The 16,261-nt window shown below is 44.4% G+C and overlaps 2 protein-coding genes across 6 annotated transcripts in view; both read left to right on the top strand.

Moving 5' to 3' along the window:
* The window catches only part of NDRG3 (NDRG family member 3), a 44,550-nt gene extending 40,829 nt beyond the window's left edge, over window positions 1-3,721 (top strand). For all 3 annotated transcript variants that reach the window (XM_077335221.1, XM_077335219.1, XM_077335220.1), the window contains one exon: window positions 1,560-3,721. In XM_077335221.1, the coding sequence (XP_077191336.1) occupies window positions 1,560-1,738 (179 nt within the window). In that variant the 3' untranslated portion in view covers window positions 1,739-3,721. The remainder of the gene's footprint in view (window positions 1-1,559) is intronic.
* Window positions 3,722-3,866: 145 nt separating this feature from the next.
* Window positions 3,867-16,247, top strand: SLA2 (Src like adaptor 2). 3 transcript variants are annotated; one of them, XM_077335224.1, is made up of 8 exons: window positions 3,867-5,512; window positions 9,117-9,250; window positions 9,977-10,049; window positions 11,559-11,645; window positions 11,866-11,969; window positions 12,418-12,567; window positions 14,114-14,246; window positions 14,551-16,247. In XM_077335224.1, exons 2-8 carry the CDS (start codon window positions 9,160-9,162, stop codon window positions 14,720-14,722), a joined length of 810 nt encoding a protein of 269 aa, XP_077191339.1. In that variant the 5' UTR covers window positions 3,867-5,512; window positions 9,117-9,159; the 3' UTR covers window positions 14,723-16,247. The 3 variants fall into 3 exon arrangements, with proteins under 3 accessions (XP_077191339.1, XP_077191338.1, XP_077191337.1); XM_077335223.1 differs by lacking the exon at window positions 3,867-5,512 and adding an exon at window positions 5,526-7,334; XM_077335222.1 differs by lacking the exon at window positions 3,867-5,512 and having other exon boundaries at window positions 5,527-9,250.
* The last annotated feature ends 14 nt before the right edge of the window (window positions 16,248-16,261 follow it).

Here is a 16,261-nt window from a genome sequence, read left to right as displayed (position 1 = left end):
TTTAGCAAGATTTTCCTGCTGTCTGCTTTCCCTTTTGAATTTCATTTTATTTCCCCCGCACACACACTTTGAGTTGCAGTAAGATGAGGGATTGCTCTTTGGATTTTTTTTTAATGGGTTTAGTTATCTGCCAGTTTTGTTCTCCACACACACAGGGCTGCTTTTTGTTTGGGGGTGATTTATGTTGGTCTTGACTTTACTGACCATTGCTCCCATTTGAAAGCCCTCCACCAACCTGCTTCTCCTTCTGGGATGGCCTGTATGTGTCAGCCGGCCTCCCTGCACCCAGGTTGCCTTGGGGGACTTGTTCCAGAGTTACTGGGGTGACTGCCCTTTACTCCATTTGAAACCTCCTCCCCCGACCTTCTCCTGTGGGGGGGGAGGGGTGAACTGTGTTTGTCAGCTTTCCTCTTTGATAAACTGCAGTCACCTTCTGGGCCTGGGAACTTGCAACCACCCACTGTTCAGGTGGCTTGCAGGTTGAGAGGGTTGGCCTTGGCCAGTAATCACCTTGATTGCAGTGGGAGGGTGGGCTCAGGGATATGTTGCCACCTGCTATGCAGGTGACTCCTAGACAGGGCAGGTGGTTTGATCCTACCCGATAATCCATGTTGTCCATCCACAAAGGGAGGGTCAGTCTGGGGGATGTAGGCACCCACACCCATGTGGGTGGCTCCTGGGCCCCGGACAGGGAAGGAGTGTTGTCCCTCCACTGCATTGCAACCACGTAGTCACATCTATGAGGGTGCCTCTCAGGCTAAGGCGGAGAGGTTGGCCCAGAGATCATCTGATTGATTTTGAGAGGATCAGTCAGGGACATGTCCATTTGCAACAGTGCTGGCAACAGTTATCTCCCACATGCTTTCAGGGGGAAAGGAGGGTGTCCATTCCAGAGAGGTCTGCTGCAAGTTTGATGCTTCCTCCTCCTAGGTCATGTCCATTCCAATCTCCCCTAAACTTGGTGGGCAGGTAGAAGAGGGTCAGAAGAAGATGCCCTATGGTTGTAAAGTCTCTAGGACCCTGGAGACCCCCCCCCCCACGTCCCAAACTGGTTTGGTTTGGCGAAGTGACTGGGTTCCTTAATGAGGAATCCCTGATGGACTGAGCAAGTTAACAGCACATCTGCTAAGAGCTGTAGACAGTTGTTCACGGAGGGCATTCAGCAGCCTCCACTTGATTCTATACAGACACTTGGTTGTCACATTTAAGACATACTATGGAGAGCCATGGGGTTGACAACCTGCGTTTTCCTTCTAAGGCAAATCAGGGGCTGGGGAAATTATGACAGATTATTATTATGACAGAGTTTAAGCACCTTACAAGCACCTTAAGCACCTTACAAATGCCACCCTGTTGGAATTCACTTGGCAAACCCAAGTTAAAGTAACCTGTATTCGCTGGAGTAACACACTCTGGGTGAAGTACTGCTTTCCATTATTAGGAATACCGTATTTTTTTCTTGGTAGCATCTCACTCCTTCCATTCCTACTGCAAAATGGGCATCGGTAGTAGTTTGCAGGCTGCTTAAATGTTGGTCATTGATACCTCTCTCCTTACAGTGCCATCTGCTAGTATGACCAGGCTGATTCGTTCCCGGACGCACTCTTCTTCGAGCGTGGGCTCTGGCGAGAGCGCCCAAGCGAGGTCTCAGACCGGCAAACCAGGAGAGGCAACAACTGGAATGGCTGAAGCGGCTAGCATTCGTGACTCTCCTCAGACTATGGAAGTATCCTGCTAAGCAAGCACTCCTCTTGTGTATTCAGACAAGCCCTTTCCATTATTCTGAAACTACCCTGAGTCAGTGTTCACCCAGAAAAGTGGCATTAACCATTTTTTTTTTACTTGTGCCTGCCCGTCTTAGTTGCCATCCTCTCACCTGTCGGTTGGGCATTGCTTTGGGTTCTTTAAAAAAAACACAAAAAAACAAAACTGGCTACAGAAACATTAGCTGCTAACATTCCATCGGTGCTAGAGGAGAGAATCGCTGTATATGCTGATGCCTTCCTTTTCCCGTGCTTTTTTTGCTGTTAAACCAGATGAAAGTGTTGGGCCTTGCCATTCTCCTCACCCCCATCTAATTTAAGTAACCATTTCCGTGGCTTGTACAGTTAAAAATGGCTTTCTAGTTGTGCTCCTGCCTAAAGGGTGTTCAGGCTCTTGGCTGCAGACTTTACAATGTTTTTAAGGAGGGAATAAAGGGAGAAGCCAATTTTTAAAAATTCAGGGATGACTTGTGCAGTCTAGCATATTGCATAGTTAACAGGCTTACATGAGAGTTTAGGTCTTCGGACTGAATGGAAGAAACCAAACCATCTCCCACCAGGGCCTGTGGGGCCATAGTATTTTTTTTAAAAGGGCAAGGCTTCTGATGAGCCTAATTCTCACTAACTGTTGCTTTATTCAATAGAATGTAAGGATTTATACGCTACAGTAGTCTGAACTGCAGTAGAGGGGCTGTAGGAATGAGGTTTTGAATTAGGATGTTTTTTACAACTCCAAAGGGAACTAGTACTTTGTATACTAGGATAAGACCAAGTTTAACACAGTAATCTTCTGTTGTGATCACTGTATCATTACATAAATTGCTGTAATTACATACAGCTAATCAGTCTGAAGCAAAAAATGAAGGTATTTATTCCATTAGTGCAAAGAGAATACTTGGGATGCTACCGTAAATCTGTCTTTAGGGCATAGGAACACTTCTGTGGTCTAGATAGATTGAATAACATATATTCCACTGTCAGCACAAATACATCTGCTGAAATCACATAATATAAGTTGTGTTCCTGAAGCATAGATGGAGACACCCACTAAGTATGGATGTAACTGAAACTCATTTTTTTTTTCAGTTTTGGATAGATCAGAAATTGTTGCACAGATACATGGCACTTACCATGCTTACTCTGTGAAGGTTTCTGTAGTTCTGTGGGATTTCCACTCCCCACCCCCTATTTTACTCATAACTTTCCAACCTAGAAGATTATGAGCTCTTTTTAGAAATCCGTAGCGGTTTTCTAGAAAGAGGATAATGATGATCTTGATTAAGTACCAGTCTAGCTGATACATCTTGTTTATATTGTCAGGGAAAAATTTAACCAGTTTTTGACTTGGTCCGCTCTAATTTAGAGATATATCTTACATGGAGCTTTGAATTGTCTTTGGCCACTTTTGCAGCCTTCCCCTGAGTAGATGTGTTGCTGCAAAGGCTTTTAAAAATTGGGTCTGCGACTTCTTCTTCTTGCATTGTAAAGGCTTCTTTAGCTTGTATAAAGAATGGCAAAGGGAATGCATTGATGTACTGTATACTGTAATATCCTGCTCTGTTTGAGGCCTATTTTTATATTTTCATAGGCTAATATAAAACTTTGTCTGACAAATATGGTGTTCCTTGCAGGACTGTTTGCCTTCAGGAGCGAGGCAGTTTCCAAAATGAGTTTTGGAATTCAAAACAAGTTGCTTTTTAGATGTTCTGGCTGGACCACAGAAGGCAAGAAGAGTGTGATATATGACATGAGAGAATTGCTGCTGGAAAAGGGATTTGCAGCTGATATTCTTGAAGTCATGGCAGAATGTCTACTTTTCCCTATTTCACCCTACTGGCTCATGTGGGGCCCATGTTCTGTGGAGGAAATTATATTTGGCTCTGTTTCAGGCATGAGATGGGACTGGGATATTCTGCCTCAGATTGAATTTGTATCAATTAAATAAAGCTATAAACAAATCTCATTGTATTTTTTCCTGTCCTTTAAGTAGAGTATTCAAAAACACACGGAGCTTAAGAGTGCATCATTTCCAAAATACAGTACTATTTTTTTTACTAGGGACAGGCCATTTTTGCCAACTGGGGGGGATTCACACAGCCTCTTAAGAGTTTGAGGGACGGGGTTTGCTTGGAACTGTAAACCTTCCCCTCGGTTATAAGATGTTTTTTGGGGCAGCTTTGGGTTTGTTGCCATGAAGTAAGTTTTCTGATTAGTGAGAGGAACACAGATCACTGAGGCAGGAGTTGTATGCAAATAATCTGTAAATAAATATATCTTTGCTGTTTTTAAATAATAGATCAGTAATAATGGTCTTCAGATAGTCAAAAGAAAAGCCTGGCTGAGGCACATCAATTTAAGCTAGTGATGGCTTTAGCGTGTGATTTGAATTGTCTAATGCTGCGACCTTTTAATACAGTTCCTCATGTTGTGGTGACCCCCAACTATAAAAGTATGTGTTCTTTCACATAAATTAAACCGAAATTGACCAATGGTGTGAAGATCCATTGTTCAGATTGCATATACATTGGGTTTTTTCCAGGGTTTCTCAGTTCAGTTCAGCTCTGCCTCTTGTCCCACCATGCCGATCTCACTCTGTTCTACTGCTCCAGACGGACGAACACTCTATCTCTATCTACCCCAGCCAAGCTGTTTGCCCTTCCGCAAACCCTGTGAAAGGGTCGTTTGACCCCCAAAGGGGTCCCAATCCCCAGGTTGAGAACCACTGTTCTATTCTAGGTTCAGACAGGCTTTCACTGACTAGCCATTAGGTTGGATCCTTTCACACACACAGGATTCCACCCATACCAGCCTGCTCTTCCGCAAGAGTCAGACTAAATGGTACGAGGTCTGCTTATCACCAGAGATAGGCCTCAGAACTGGTCAATTTAACAACAGTATTTTTCAAAACACCCTCACAAGTCTTTGAGTGCTGTCTGCATAAACTAAGCCGTATATTTTAATCTGTTGTATGAGATTAAACAAATAACAGTAGAATCGTTCTGGCAACGTTTTAAAAATAGAATGGGGCTCAAAACCTCAACATACCGTAGATAATGATGGGGTTATGACTATAAATAGAAACAGCAGCTGTGGAGCAACCAGTTTACCAAGAACTTATCAAGGAGACTGAAATACACATGAATATGCTGATAACAGGCAACAGTAGCCTCTCTAACTTCCAAGGGACCAAAGAAACTGCAACAGAATTTCTCCAGAGGGAGAAAAAACTTGGCAATAATTGGAACAGGCACAGTTACACCAACCAGTATAGCTGGAGGGGAGTTGGTAAAGAAGCCTGCACTTCTAGGGTTAGCAGTATGGCAGAAGTTTATGGCCACAAAGTCACACATTCAGCAGAGCAGGAGGAGATAGCAATTACGATCTTAAGCTATTTTTAGACTTCTGAGAAAGACAAGATATCTTGATGTGCATACTTTTAATCGTGACATAGTCTTCAATGACATGAAGATTTACGCAAATTAACTGGCCAACTACATTCCTTAGAACCAAATGTGTGAAGGTTCAAAGGCACATGTTGGAACCCTGGTGTATTGCAGTCACTTAGAACACGGGGCTTGCGTAAAGGCCTGAATCCCCTCATCTGTGTTTGAAGAACCCCCTATTGGCCAAGGGCCACTTCCTCTGAACCAGACTTTAATTCTGGGAGCCAACTTAGAGAAGAGGAAAGACCACAACTGCAGAAAGCTGATCCTGTGTTTCTCATGGGCATATCCTTTTGGCTCTTGAAGGTCAGTCCCTGCCCTTTTCTATACAAGGGGGATTTAAATATGGTGAAAGTATATTTGTACTTTTAGTCTGGCTCAGCATTTGCCTTTACCTTCCTGGGGGAGCGGGGCAGCCACAACATGGGGAAATACTTTAACAGAACAGTAAAACTGGATCTGTGCTACTGCATCCGTTTGTAGAGAGGGGAGCCCGTACCCTGCCCAGAGCTGGCCATGACCCTGCCAACTTCATAGATTGAGGACTAACAGAAGAACTTTAATTATTCACAGATTTTTTTTTTGCGGTACCACATGCTGTAAGGAAATGTTGGCGGTTTGCTCTAAGCAGGTCTTGCTTATTTTTCTTTCATTTTGCTTATTTAATTTTTCACTTAGTTCTAAAATAACTGCTGTTTTTGCTCACAAAACACTGACATCTGCACATTAGGAAAATTCAAATATGAGGACTTCCTAATTCACTGTGGTGCAAACATCCTGCGTGAAATTTTGGCATGCATTTCAGGAAGGATGTGCTCATCTTTCTCCAGGATCCATAGATTTGGTAAGAACAACAAGGAGCTAAGAGAATCCCAGCAGGGAGGGAGGATAAACTATTGGAAGAAAGTCACCTAGATTGTCTGTCATACATGTAGCCTGTATATGTGTTTATTCTAAAGGTGTTGCATATATTCTTATCAATGGTTCCTCTATATATTTGTGAAACAGCCTGGGGGGGTAGGATGTGTCCGGCTGTCCAAGTTGGAATAGGGCCAATCAGGATGCAGCCAGCAAAGTTGGCTGCATCATGATTGGCCCTGCCCCTGCAGCTCCCACCATCCATCCCTGGGCTCTAGCCTCTTTGCTCTCAGATACGCCTCAGTGCCTAGAGCCAGCAGCAGGTAAGGAGAGAAGGCCCTGAGCAATGGGTCCTGGTGGAGGGCTTGCTAACGATGGCCTCTTGGCCTGCTCGGCTGGGCCTGCTCATAAGGGCCTCTTGGCCTGCTAGGGCTGGCTGGGCCTGCTAACGAGGGCCTCCCGGCCTGCTCACGAGGGTCTCCCAGCCTGCTGACTGCCTGCTAAGGAGCTCTGTCCTGGGCCTGCTAATGAGTTGGCCAGCCCCCGCTCGCCCACTTGGTCCGGTTGCGCACTGCGGCCCCAAAACACCTTAAGTTGTCTGGCCAGGGGAGGGGGGCCCTTTCAAGGCCCGTTCTTAGGAACGGGCTTAGAAGCTAGTATTCATAATAAAATACAAGAATTTTATGGAGCATTCAGTTTGGGGATAAGCCAAATCACTGGACTTGGAGCACCAGGCCATTAGGACTTCTGGTCTCAAGCAATAGGATCCTTTTACCTGAGAGAGCTAAAGACTATGTTACAGCAGTATGTTTGAACCAGGCTATTACACTCTTCTGCTTTCTGCGAGGGGAAAAAAATCACACCAGCCACCTTTCCATTTGCGTCATAGGAAATCTGAATGGTTTGTGGGTTCTCATCAGCTAGCAGCACTTTTGCAAACCATCAAGCCAATCTGTACATCAGGCTCCCCTGGTCCTGCAACTTGCATTTTAAAACCTGCAGGAATACTGTTGTCTGCAGAATCTTGGAGTAAGAGCTCAATACTGCATAAGAAGACTAGATGCCTACAGACGGTCTGGACAGGAGTTATATTTATAGCATGCCTTGTTAAAAGAAGGGGTCTGGGGTTGTGTTGTGTTCATTGCTGTGTGTTGGTGTGAGCCAAGATCTTGCCCACAACCAGTGCAACCTGAAGACTTGAGATGAGACTCTAAGTCTCCCGTCTTGCAAAAGTTTGCTGCTTGCAGTATTGGCATCTCATGACAAACAGGTAAGTGATGCCCACTCTTTGGCTTGCAATACAGAATGTTCTGCAACAGATACAGCTTATCAGGATAGCAAGCAGGGTCACTAGAGCCGCATACCAGTCTGGACTGTAACACCTTGTGCTTGCTGCGCATGTTGGTTTACCAGCACAGCAAAGATTGTGATTGCCATATGCTCAGGAGTGCTTCTGTGGCCATGATATTATTTTGGCAATGTATTACGTGAAGTTCAGGACATTTGATACAATGCCTTACAGAGTATTCACAATTGTCTGCCATGCAACTGTTTCCTACTTTCACCACCACAAATGTCAATCAATCCAGAGTGGGTCAAGGGATGGTTTGCTAGAAATCTTGAGAGGAATTCAGACACAGAGCTTAATTGATGCAGGGAAAATGAACTGTTTCAGATACTAGAAGCATGACAGAAGACAGTGTAGCAAAGAGTAACCATTAAGCTGATCCATTTACAGGAAACAGTTTTTCATTAGTAAATCTCACCTGAATTATAGGGCAAGAACTAGGATTCAACTTGATGTTTTTATCTTTTGGACGGCCCACTAGTAACAAAGAGAAGGATACTTTTGAGTGGGCTTTACAATCAGTACCAGGTTCTGATCTTCCAAGTCAGAGAGCATGACTTTCAAGATGAACAGAACCTTTACCATGCCATACTTCAGGAATCCCCAACATCCTCAGTCAAAGAGGCCAGATAGCCCTCCACGTGTTTCTAAGGGGCAAACTACTAGTTACTTGATTATTCTGGTTTTGTTAGCTGCTTCCAGCTCCCACCATTACTGCCTTTTTCAGGTAGAAAGAACATTCCTTGTGGAGTTTAACTCAGAACAAAAACAATCTTCCCCCACAGATGTGCCAGCTCACAGTTGGTAGTTTTGAGTTCCATATCAGGGCTTTTCCACACCTGATATAGTGAAATGCTTAACTAATGTAGTCGGTATATTCTGGCCACTCCACATGACATAGCCCACATCCAGCATCTGGCCACCTGACTGCTCACTACATCCTCCATTTTAAAGTGCAAGTTCGGGAATCACTTAAAGTGGATTCATCAACCTAAATAGCGCTACCCCTAGTGGATAAATAGCAGGCAACAAGCAGAAGGAAGGTATGGTGGCTCAAACATGCTAAAGTTGCCTGCTTCGTCCCACCCTCGCACCCACCTCCCTCTCCCTTGTTTCCAGGAACAGGGATTTCTTTTTTTTTAAACGTCTAACTTCCTGAAGCAACGAATAGGCAGACATGCGTGCAGGCGATGACAGAAATAAAAGATTTTTTTTTCCAAAGTTGTAACATAAAGAGTGGCTCTCAAAAGTTTTCTCCACCTCCCCAAATCAGGAACAATATTAATTTTAAAATGTCTCAAAGGGCTTGTGATCCCTTAAGGGGTGGCATTCAAAAAGCACTATGCTATGATTCCATGCATGGGCATTTCAATGGAGAAGTATTAATTCTTAAAGTGAGCATTGTGGGACCTTTAAAATATGAAGGGGATTGGTTGCCTGAATTGATTGACAGGCAAAAGCGCAAAGTGTTCGTTGCTCTCTTCCACCATTTCCTGCAGCAGATGTGGAGGGTGAGATGCATGAAAAGGTGGCAGACAAAGGCGAGACAGCAGAAAAGGTGAGGAGGTGTGATGGGAAGCGCAATAAAAATTAGCACTTTGCCATTCATCCTGCATAACACTATTTTGACTGATGTGCTGAAATGCTCTCACTTTCTGCCTTACAGCTGTTGTTTTTTAAATGCCTCTCTCTGCTCTGTACTAGAACACTACTGTTGTTCAAACGCAGAAGCTGGCTGAGGACTAGGATGGGGAGCTTGCCCAGCAGGAGGAAGCCAGCTGCTACTCAGCCAGTCCCACCAACCCACCAACCCACCGGCTTGGGCCCAAGACAAACAGGTGGGGATTACTCTAGGCTACAAACAATTCTTGGTCCAGGAATTTGGGAAGGAGGGTAGCTGTATTCTTAGAGCTAGGTAGATAAAGTGATTGAGCCTGACTCTAGTTTGCTGCCCTTCATACTAAAGTGGGGCTTGCATGATTAAATTTAGTAACTGGCACCTGACAATTCAAGACCAGTTCACATAAAAGACTGTAGTGCAAGTCCTTTTGGATTCAGAATGTCACTGGAGTCCTCTTCCTGGTTGTAGCTGAGAGGAAATTTGAATCAGGAAGTGGGGACATCCTGGGCCACACTTAACCCACAAAATTAAGATTAAGCTCCCCTTAGAACAGCCTTTTTCAACCTTTTGACTGTGGAGGAGCCCTCTGAAATTTTCTTTCAAACTCTGAGGACCCCCAGAAGTGATGCCAGCTGGTTGTCCCCTGCTATGCCTTCAGAAGTGACATCACTACCCATAACTTTAGCCCTCCTTTTGCTCCCTCCCCCCTGGTTTTACTACTACTATGGAGGCACTACCTCATGTAAGCTGGAAAGAATAGGAGCTGTGAAGACAGCCTAGAACCCCCCCTCCCCCCCATAGCATGCCACTTCAGAATTCCCAGGGACCACCAGGTGTCCATGGACCCTTGATTGAGAATCCCTGCCTTATAAAGACATGGTTGGTTTGAATACTACAGCAGTAAGACAAACTAAAGTGGCATGCATTTTGTTTGGACTTGTAGCTATTGCAGTATGTGACTTCCCTTCCGGGCAGCCAATACTGAAGATGGGGGAACAGCTGCACCTCCTGTCTGAGTGAGTATCTGCACTAACAGAAAAGCTGAAGAACCAAACCCTGGCTACCCTCCTCACAGCCAGTGTGGTCTGGGGGTTAAGAGTGGCAGACTCCGATCTGGAGAACCAGGTTTGACTGCCCACTCTTCTTCCACATGCACCCAGCAGGGTTACTTTGGCTCAGACACAGTTCTCCCAGAGCGCTCTCAAACTCACCTGCTGCACAGGTTGTCTGTTGTGGGGGAAAGGAAGGCAATTGTAAGCTGCTTTGAGACTTGTGCAGGCAGTGAAAGTGGGTTATAAAAACCAGGTCTTCTTCCTGAAGGAGTCATGGCTTACAATCAGGGAGTGGGAATGTCTTAGAGTCCTTTTATATTGGGATGAGGTGATTCAAATGATAACAAATAGCTTAGAAATAGAGATACCATCAAATAAAGGAAATATGTCACTGAATTATTTACCACGAATACAAACAGAGCAACCATAGAATCATAGAGTTGGAAGGGACCTCCTGGTTCATCTAGTCCAAAGTCCCACCCCCTGCATTATGCAGGACACTCAGAACCCTATTGCTTATCCACTGTAACCTCCCACCCCCTTGAATCTTCACAGAATTAGCCTCTCCATCAGATGGCTATCCAGCCTCTGTTTCAAAGAGAACCCACCACCTCCCGAGGAAGCCTGTTCCACTGAGAAACTGCTCTGTCAGGAACTTCTACTGGATGTTTAGAAGGAATTTATTTTTAATTAATTTCATCCCATCGGTTCTGGTCCATCCCTCTGGAGCAAGAGAGAACAACTCTGCTCCATCCACTATATGGCAGCCTTTTAAATACTTGAGGATTGTTATCAGATCCCAGTTCTTTCCTCTCCAGGCTAAACAAACCAAGCTCCCCCAACCTCTCCTCATATGTCTTGGTCTCCAAACCCCTCACATCCTTCTTCAATTGTGGTGCCCAAAACTGAACACAGTACTCCAAGTGAGGCTGAACCAGAACTGAGTAAAGCACTACCATCACCTCCTGTTATCTCAACACGATACTCTGTTTGTACAGCCCAAAATCCCATTTGCCTTTTGAGTCGAGTCACACTGTTGACTCATGTTCAATGTATGGTCTACAAAGACTCCTAGATCCTTTTTGCACATATTACTGCCAAGACAAGTCTTTCCCATCCTATATTGATGTATATGGTTTTTTCCTACCTAAATGCAGAACTCTACATTTGTCCCTACTAAATTTCATGTTATTCAGTTTAGCTCACTTCTCAAGCCTATTCTGATAATCCTGTATTCTGTTGTGTTTGCTACCCTTCCCAGTTTAGTATTTGTCTGCAAATCTAAAAAGTACCCCCTCTTATTTAATAAGTACCCCCTCTAATCCCTCAACCGTCTATAATGCTTCCTATGTTAACATTAGCAAGACCAAATTTTTCCAGAAACTGGAAAAAAAAAGAAGTATCAGTTTTACACTTTATGTATAGCTTTTGCTCTGGGGTATTTTAACAAATGAGTATGCTTTTATCCCACAGAGATGGTGAATGGTGGAAAGTTGTATCAGTAGCAACTGGTAAAGACTGCTACGTTCCTAGCAACTACATAACCAAAATCTCTGACAAGTAAGAGCTGCTGTCTTTCCTTTGGTTTTGCAACTACTAAATATGGAATCTCGAGGGTGCCTTGGGGAGTAGAAGGGTAGCTCTGCGTGAACCAAAAGGCTCACCTCAACCAGGGATTGGACATGTTCCTGAGGTATCAGTTCTCCCACACCCCTTTAACCTGTATGGGACAGGTTTTATGGGCTGTAAACATTTCAGTGCTTGCTTGCTCTCTTTTCAGGTGGCTCTATGAAGACATCAGCCGGGAAAAAGCAGAGGAGCTACTGATGCTGCCTTCCAACCATGAAGGCTCCTTTCTGATAAGAAAGAGTCAAATGATGAAAGGTACTGGAGACAGTCCTTTGAAACCTGCAAAACAAAACAAAACACAAACTCCAGGGAAGGCCAGCTCAAGAAACACAAGAACTGCAGAATTCTCTCTAAGGTGCTGTATACCCTCCCCATTGCACTCAGAGCAGCTTGCAACAAGCAAAAATAAAACAACTCCAAAACTATGCAAATAAAAATCCATTAAATCAAGAATTACAACAGTATGAACCAGCAAAACATACTAGAACCCGCACTAAGCCTAACGTAGAATCTTAAAGGAATCATTAATACAAAATCCTCCCAAGTAGAACATCGATGTCAGTAGTCCATAATGGAGGTTTGTGAGGGTCAATAAAATAAAATATAATCTTAAAAACCTATGAAGCAACTTTACATCCTATAGATGTTCGGGCATCTGGAAGTCCAGCATGCCACACTGAACTCTCTTCTCCGTTGCAAACAGGTTGCTACTCCTTGTCCATCAGACATTCCCAGCACGGAGCCTGGGATTCTGTGAAACATTATCATATTAACTACCTGGAAAACAACCGGCTTTACATCACTTCCCGTCTCACTTTTCCGAACTTGCAGGATTTGGTGGACTATTATTCTGGTAATTTTTTCCCTATATATATTTTGGGGCTTGTTAAAAGAAAGGAGGAGGCTTACTCTTCACAACGATAGTGCTTGGGTTTAACCACATCTTTTTACACAAAATGATCCCTGTTATTCTGAGGCTATTTCAAGGATCAACTGAGAGAGAACATCTTCTCACAGCAGAATCTTGCCTTTAATTTCCCACTACCCAAATGCCTGTGATGGGGAAGGTGGCAAGGCAGCATGCCCTTTCATTGCAAAAATCCCAACCCTGTGTGGTCCTTCTAAGTACTGCTTCTCATCCCAAAGCAGACAGGTTCCAGGATTAGCACTTAACTTTATCCCACATATAAATGAACAGCAGGCACTGGTTCTTAAAGCAAAAAACAAACAAAACAAACAAAACAAAACAAACAACCCCCCAAAACAAACGAATGAGGGTATGTATACATGGCTTCACCACTACAGATGCTAATATCAACAAGGGAACTCCTCTTATGCCTGGGAAGTAATTATCTTAAAACTAGTAATCAAGCCTGCTGCAGCTAAATGCTGCAGGCGCTAGACCTCAGGCGCTAGACCTGCAACAGGTGCGGAGCGCGGCTGCCGGGGCTCCGTGTGTCAGGGGGCTGACGCTGCGAGAGGCGCTTTGCGCCTCTCGCAGCATCAGCCCGCCAGGCAGGGAGCCCCCGGCAGCCGCGCTCTGCGCAGCTGCCAGGGGTTCCCTTTGCGGGCGGGCTGAAGCGGCGAGAGGCTCCGCGCGGCTGCCGGGGGCTCCCTTGCCGGTAGCCTGACGCGTCGGAGGCGCTTTGCGCCTCCCGACGCGTCAGGCCGCCCTCAAGGAAGCAACTGCGAGCCGCGCTCTGCGCGGCTCGCAGTTGCTTCCTTCAGCAGCCTAGGAATCGGCCGGGCCAATCGGCAGGCGCTTTGCGCCTGCCAATTGGCCCGGCCGATGGTCTGTCAGGAGGAAGGGGCCAATTAGGCCCCTCCCTTCCTCATCACGGACAAAGCCCTCCACCTGAGGGCTTAACGAATTATTTAGTCGTGTTAAGGATGCTGTAGTAGCAAAGATCCTTATCGTTGGAGGGGTTTCTGTTCAAGCATAACCCCTACTCCCACTACTAGCTCCTCTCTCCCTCTGAAAATTTAGAGCTACCTCACTAGACAAAAAGTTTAACAGGGAAAAAGCTTACCCTCTGTGGGCTAAATGTGAAACCTTTTTAGAAAGAAATCTTGCTTCCTAACCTACACAGCGTTGGAAGATGCTTGGACTTAACTGAAGCAGTGTTAAATCTGGTTTCTGTAATTTTAATAATTTCCAGCTCAATTAGCATTATTGAGATTGTTTTCCTCGTTTCTTGGCTGCTGTGCTATTATGTGAGAATAATGGGAATAAGCATTCCTTATTAAGACACTTCTAAGAACATGCTTAAGGTATTGAGTATATAATATAACCAGTGTGTGTGTGTGTGTGGGGGGGGGGGGGAAGAACAGCTGGAGCAATCTTGCTGATCCAGAAGGTCCCCTGCACAACTCTGGTAATTCTCCTTCTTTGCTTCTAGATTGCAGAGATGGTTTATGTTGCCGCTTGCAAGAGCCATGCTTCATCCAAGGATCTGACTCGGGCTTGCTACCCAACCATTCAGAATCAGTGACAGTGAAACAACCAAATGTCAACTGGCAGGAGATCAACCAGTACGTAAAGGACCTGGAGAGACCAGGGCACAGTGGGATACTCAATTGCTGCTTTGTGTGACCAGTTCATTTATGACAACAAACATAAAAGCACTTAGTATTGCTTCTGAAAGGAAAGCATTTCAGGTTAGCTTGTAAATCAATCTTCCTAAAAGTATCACGTCATCCTTATCTACAGGGTAGACCTTTCTTCAAATGCTGTACCACTGAAGTAAACTTGTTCCTCATAGGGGAAAAAACGCTCAGGTTTCTCCTTCACATCCTGTTCAATCAGAATTTATTATCTTTGTTTTTTCCTGTCCAGTTCAGAGCTGTTGTCACAGGATCCACTGCCAGAAGATTTTCCAATCAGCCTGGGCCTGCGGGAAGCCATCAATTCTTACTTGTTAATGACTGAAGATTTGCCTTTAGAGGACGCATCTGCCAAAAAGAGGAGGAGATGCAAAGATGGAAACCATTTGTCCCACAGAACTTGAAGGAGAATGCCGAAGAGCCATCATCATTCATTATATGCTACTAAAGGCAGGAGGACCTGTGGTTGATTAAGAATAATACTCTTTAGTCCAAAGCATTATGTTTATTCTTTTTCCATCTCTTAACACCAAAATAACTTTAAAAAAAATGCTGCCCAACAGAGGAACCGCAGGTATATTTTTGGTTCTGAGGGGATCTTCAGCAAATGAGGGATTTATATCTTCCATGCTTCCATGATATGGCCAAAGCACCCTATAGTTACGGTATCTAATCTTCATGAGGAATAACACAGAAATATTCATAATACATTTAAAGTATTGCTGTAAAGGTAGGTATTTTAAACAGGCCTCCTCTAAAAGATCAAACTGGAAGGATAACAAGTGTAAGAATAATACAGCAATAGATTGCTTGATAAATCTAAGACTTGTATTTGCATACACTAGTGCTTTTTTGTCACTGTACTTGCAGCAAATCCAAGACAAATTTGCACAAAGAATTGACTCTCTGGAGGCTAAGTGATAACAGGTCCAAGTGTGGATTCCCGGCTTGCCCTGCTGCATATCCTGTGCCTGTAAATTCAAGTGTTCCCAGTAAGGGTCTGTGGACTGATTGAAAGGTTGCTGTTTTCCAGCTGCTTCTAGGGAAAATAAATATTATTGGAATCACACTATTACAGAGGTCTGCAAATGAGGGATTTATATCTTCCATGCTTTTGAATGGAAGTGGGGGTTGCTTACATGGGGGTCAAACTGTCTTAGAGGAGGAGGTAGGCTGAAATGTAAATTAAATGACCTAGGGCAAATAACTAGGCCTTCAGGGCCTAACGGAGATTTTCTGCTCCAGTTCACTACAGGACACCTGTTGTATCTGATCCTGGCTGTTTGGTGTCTCTCTCTCCCTGTGACTTCTGGCCAAGGAAAGGACTCAAAGCCCCACTATCCCTACTCTGACAATTATAATCAATTATGTTACAAAACAATTATATCTGAGTGACCAGGCTTGAAACAGCTTAAGATCATACCAAACGACAACAGCACAGTTACACGTTTGTATGAACAGTACAAACCAGTAAACCATACTCAACCCCTGTTTATTAAAAGACACAGAAACGTTAATGTTCCTGAAGGCAAAGGGTAGACTTACCGGAAACACTTGCAGGAGAGAATGGACTTTCCCCCTGAGGGCAAAGAGCATTATGAACAAAATTCAGCAAGCACAAGAGGATACACAGAGAAAAGCATAACTGGCTCTTCCAAAAGAGGAGGTTAAAGCAGTTTTATCATATTCCCCCTCCTCACTAAAGACCACTGTATCGTAGTGTGTTTTGCTGATGTGCACTTGCCCCTTGAAGGCTTCTTGGGACAAGAGACTTTAGGAGACAATTGCAATGCATGCTGTAATTGCCCTAACAACAGTTAACAGGGGAAGCCCCTTGATCCATCCCATGGAGTCTTGTCTCCAGGATCTGTGGGCAGATATGGCTGAGGCTGCTTACCTAGTTATACATTTGAAACTATTTAAATAGCCCTGGCTCAGCAACT

Source organism: Paroedura picta, chromosome 4 (genome assembly GCF_049243985.1).
Source record: "Paroedura picta isolate Pp20150507F chromosome 4, Ppicta_v3.0, whole genome shotgun sequence".
Classification (NCBI taxonomy): domain Eukaryota; kingdom Metazoa; phylum Chordata; class Lepidosauria; order Squamata; family Gekkonidae; genus Paroedura; species Paroedura picta.
Note: the sequence above shows the minus strand (reverse complement) of the source record. Positions and strands in the feature narration are given on the sequence as shown.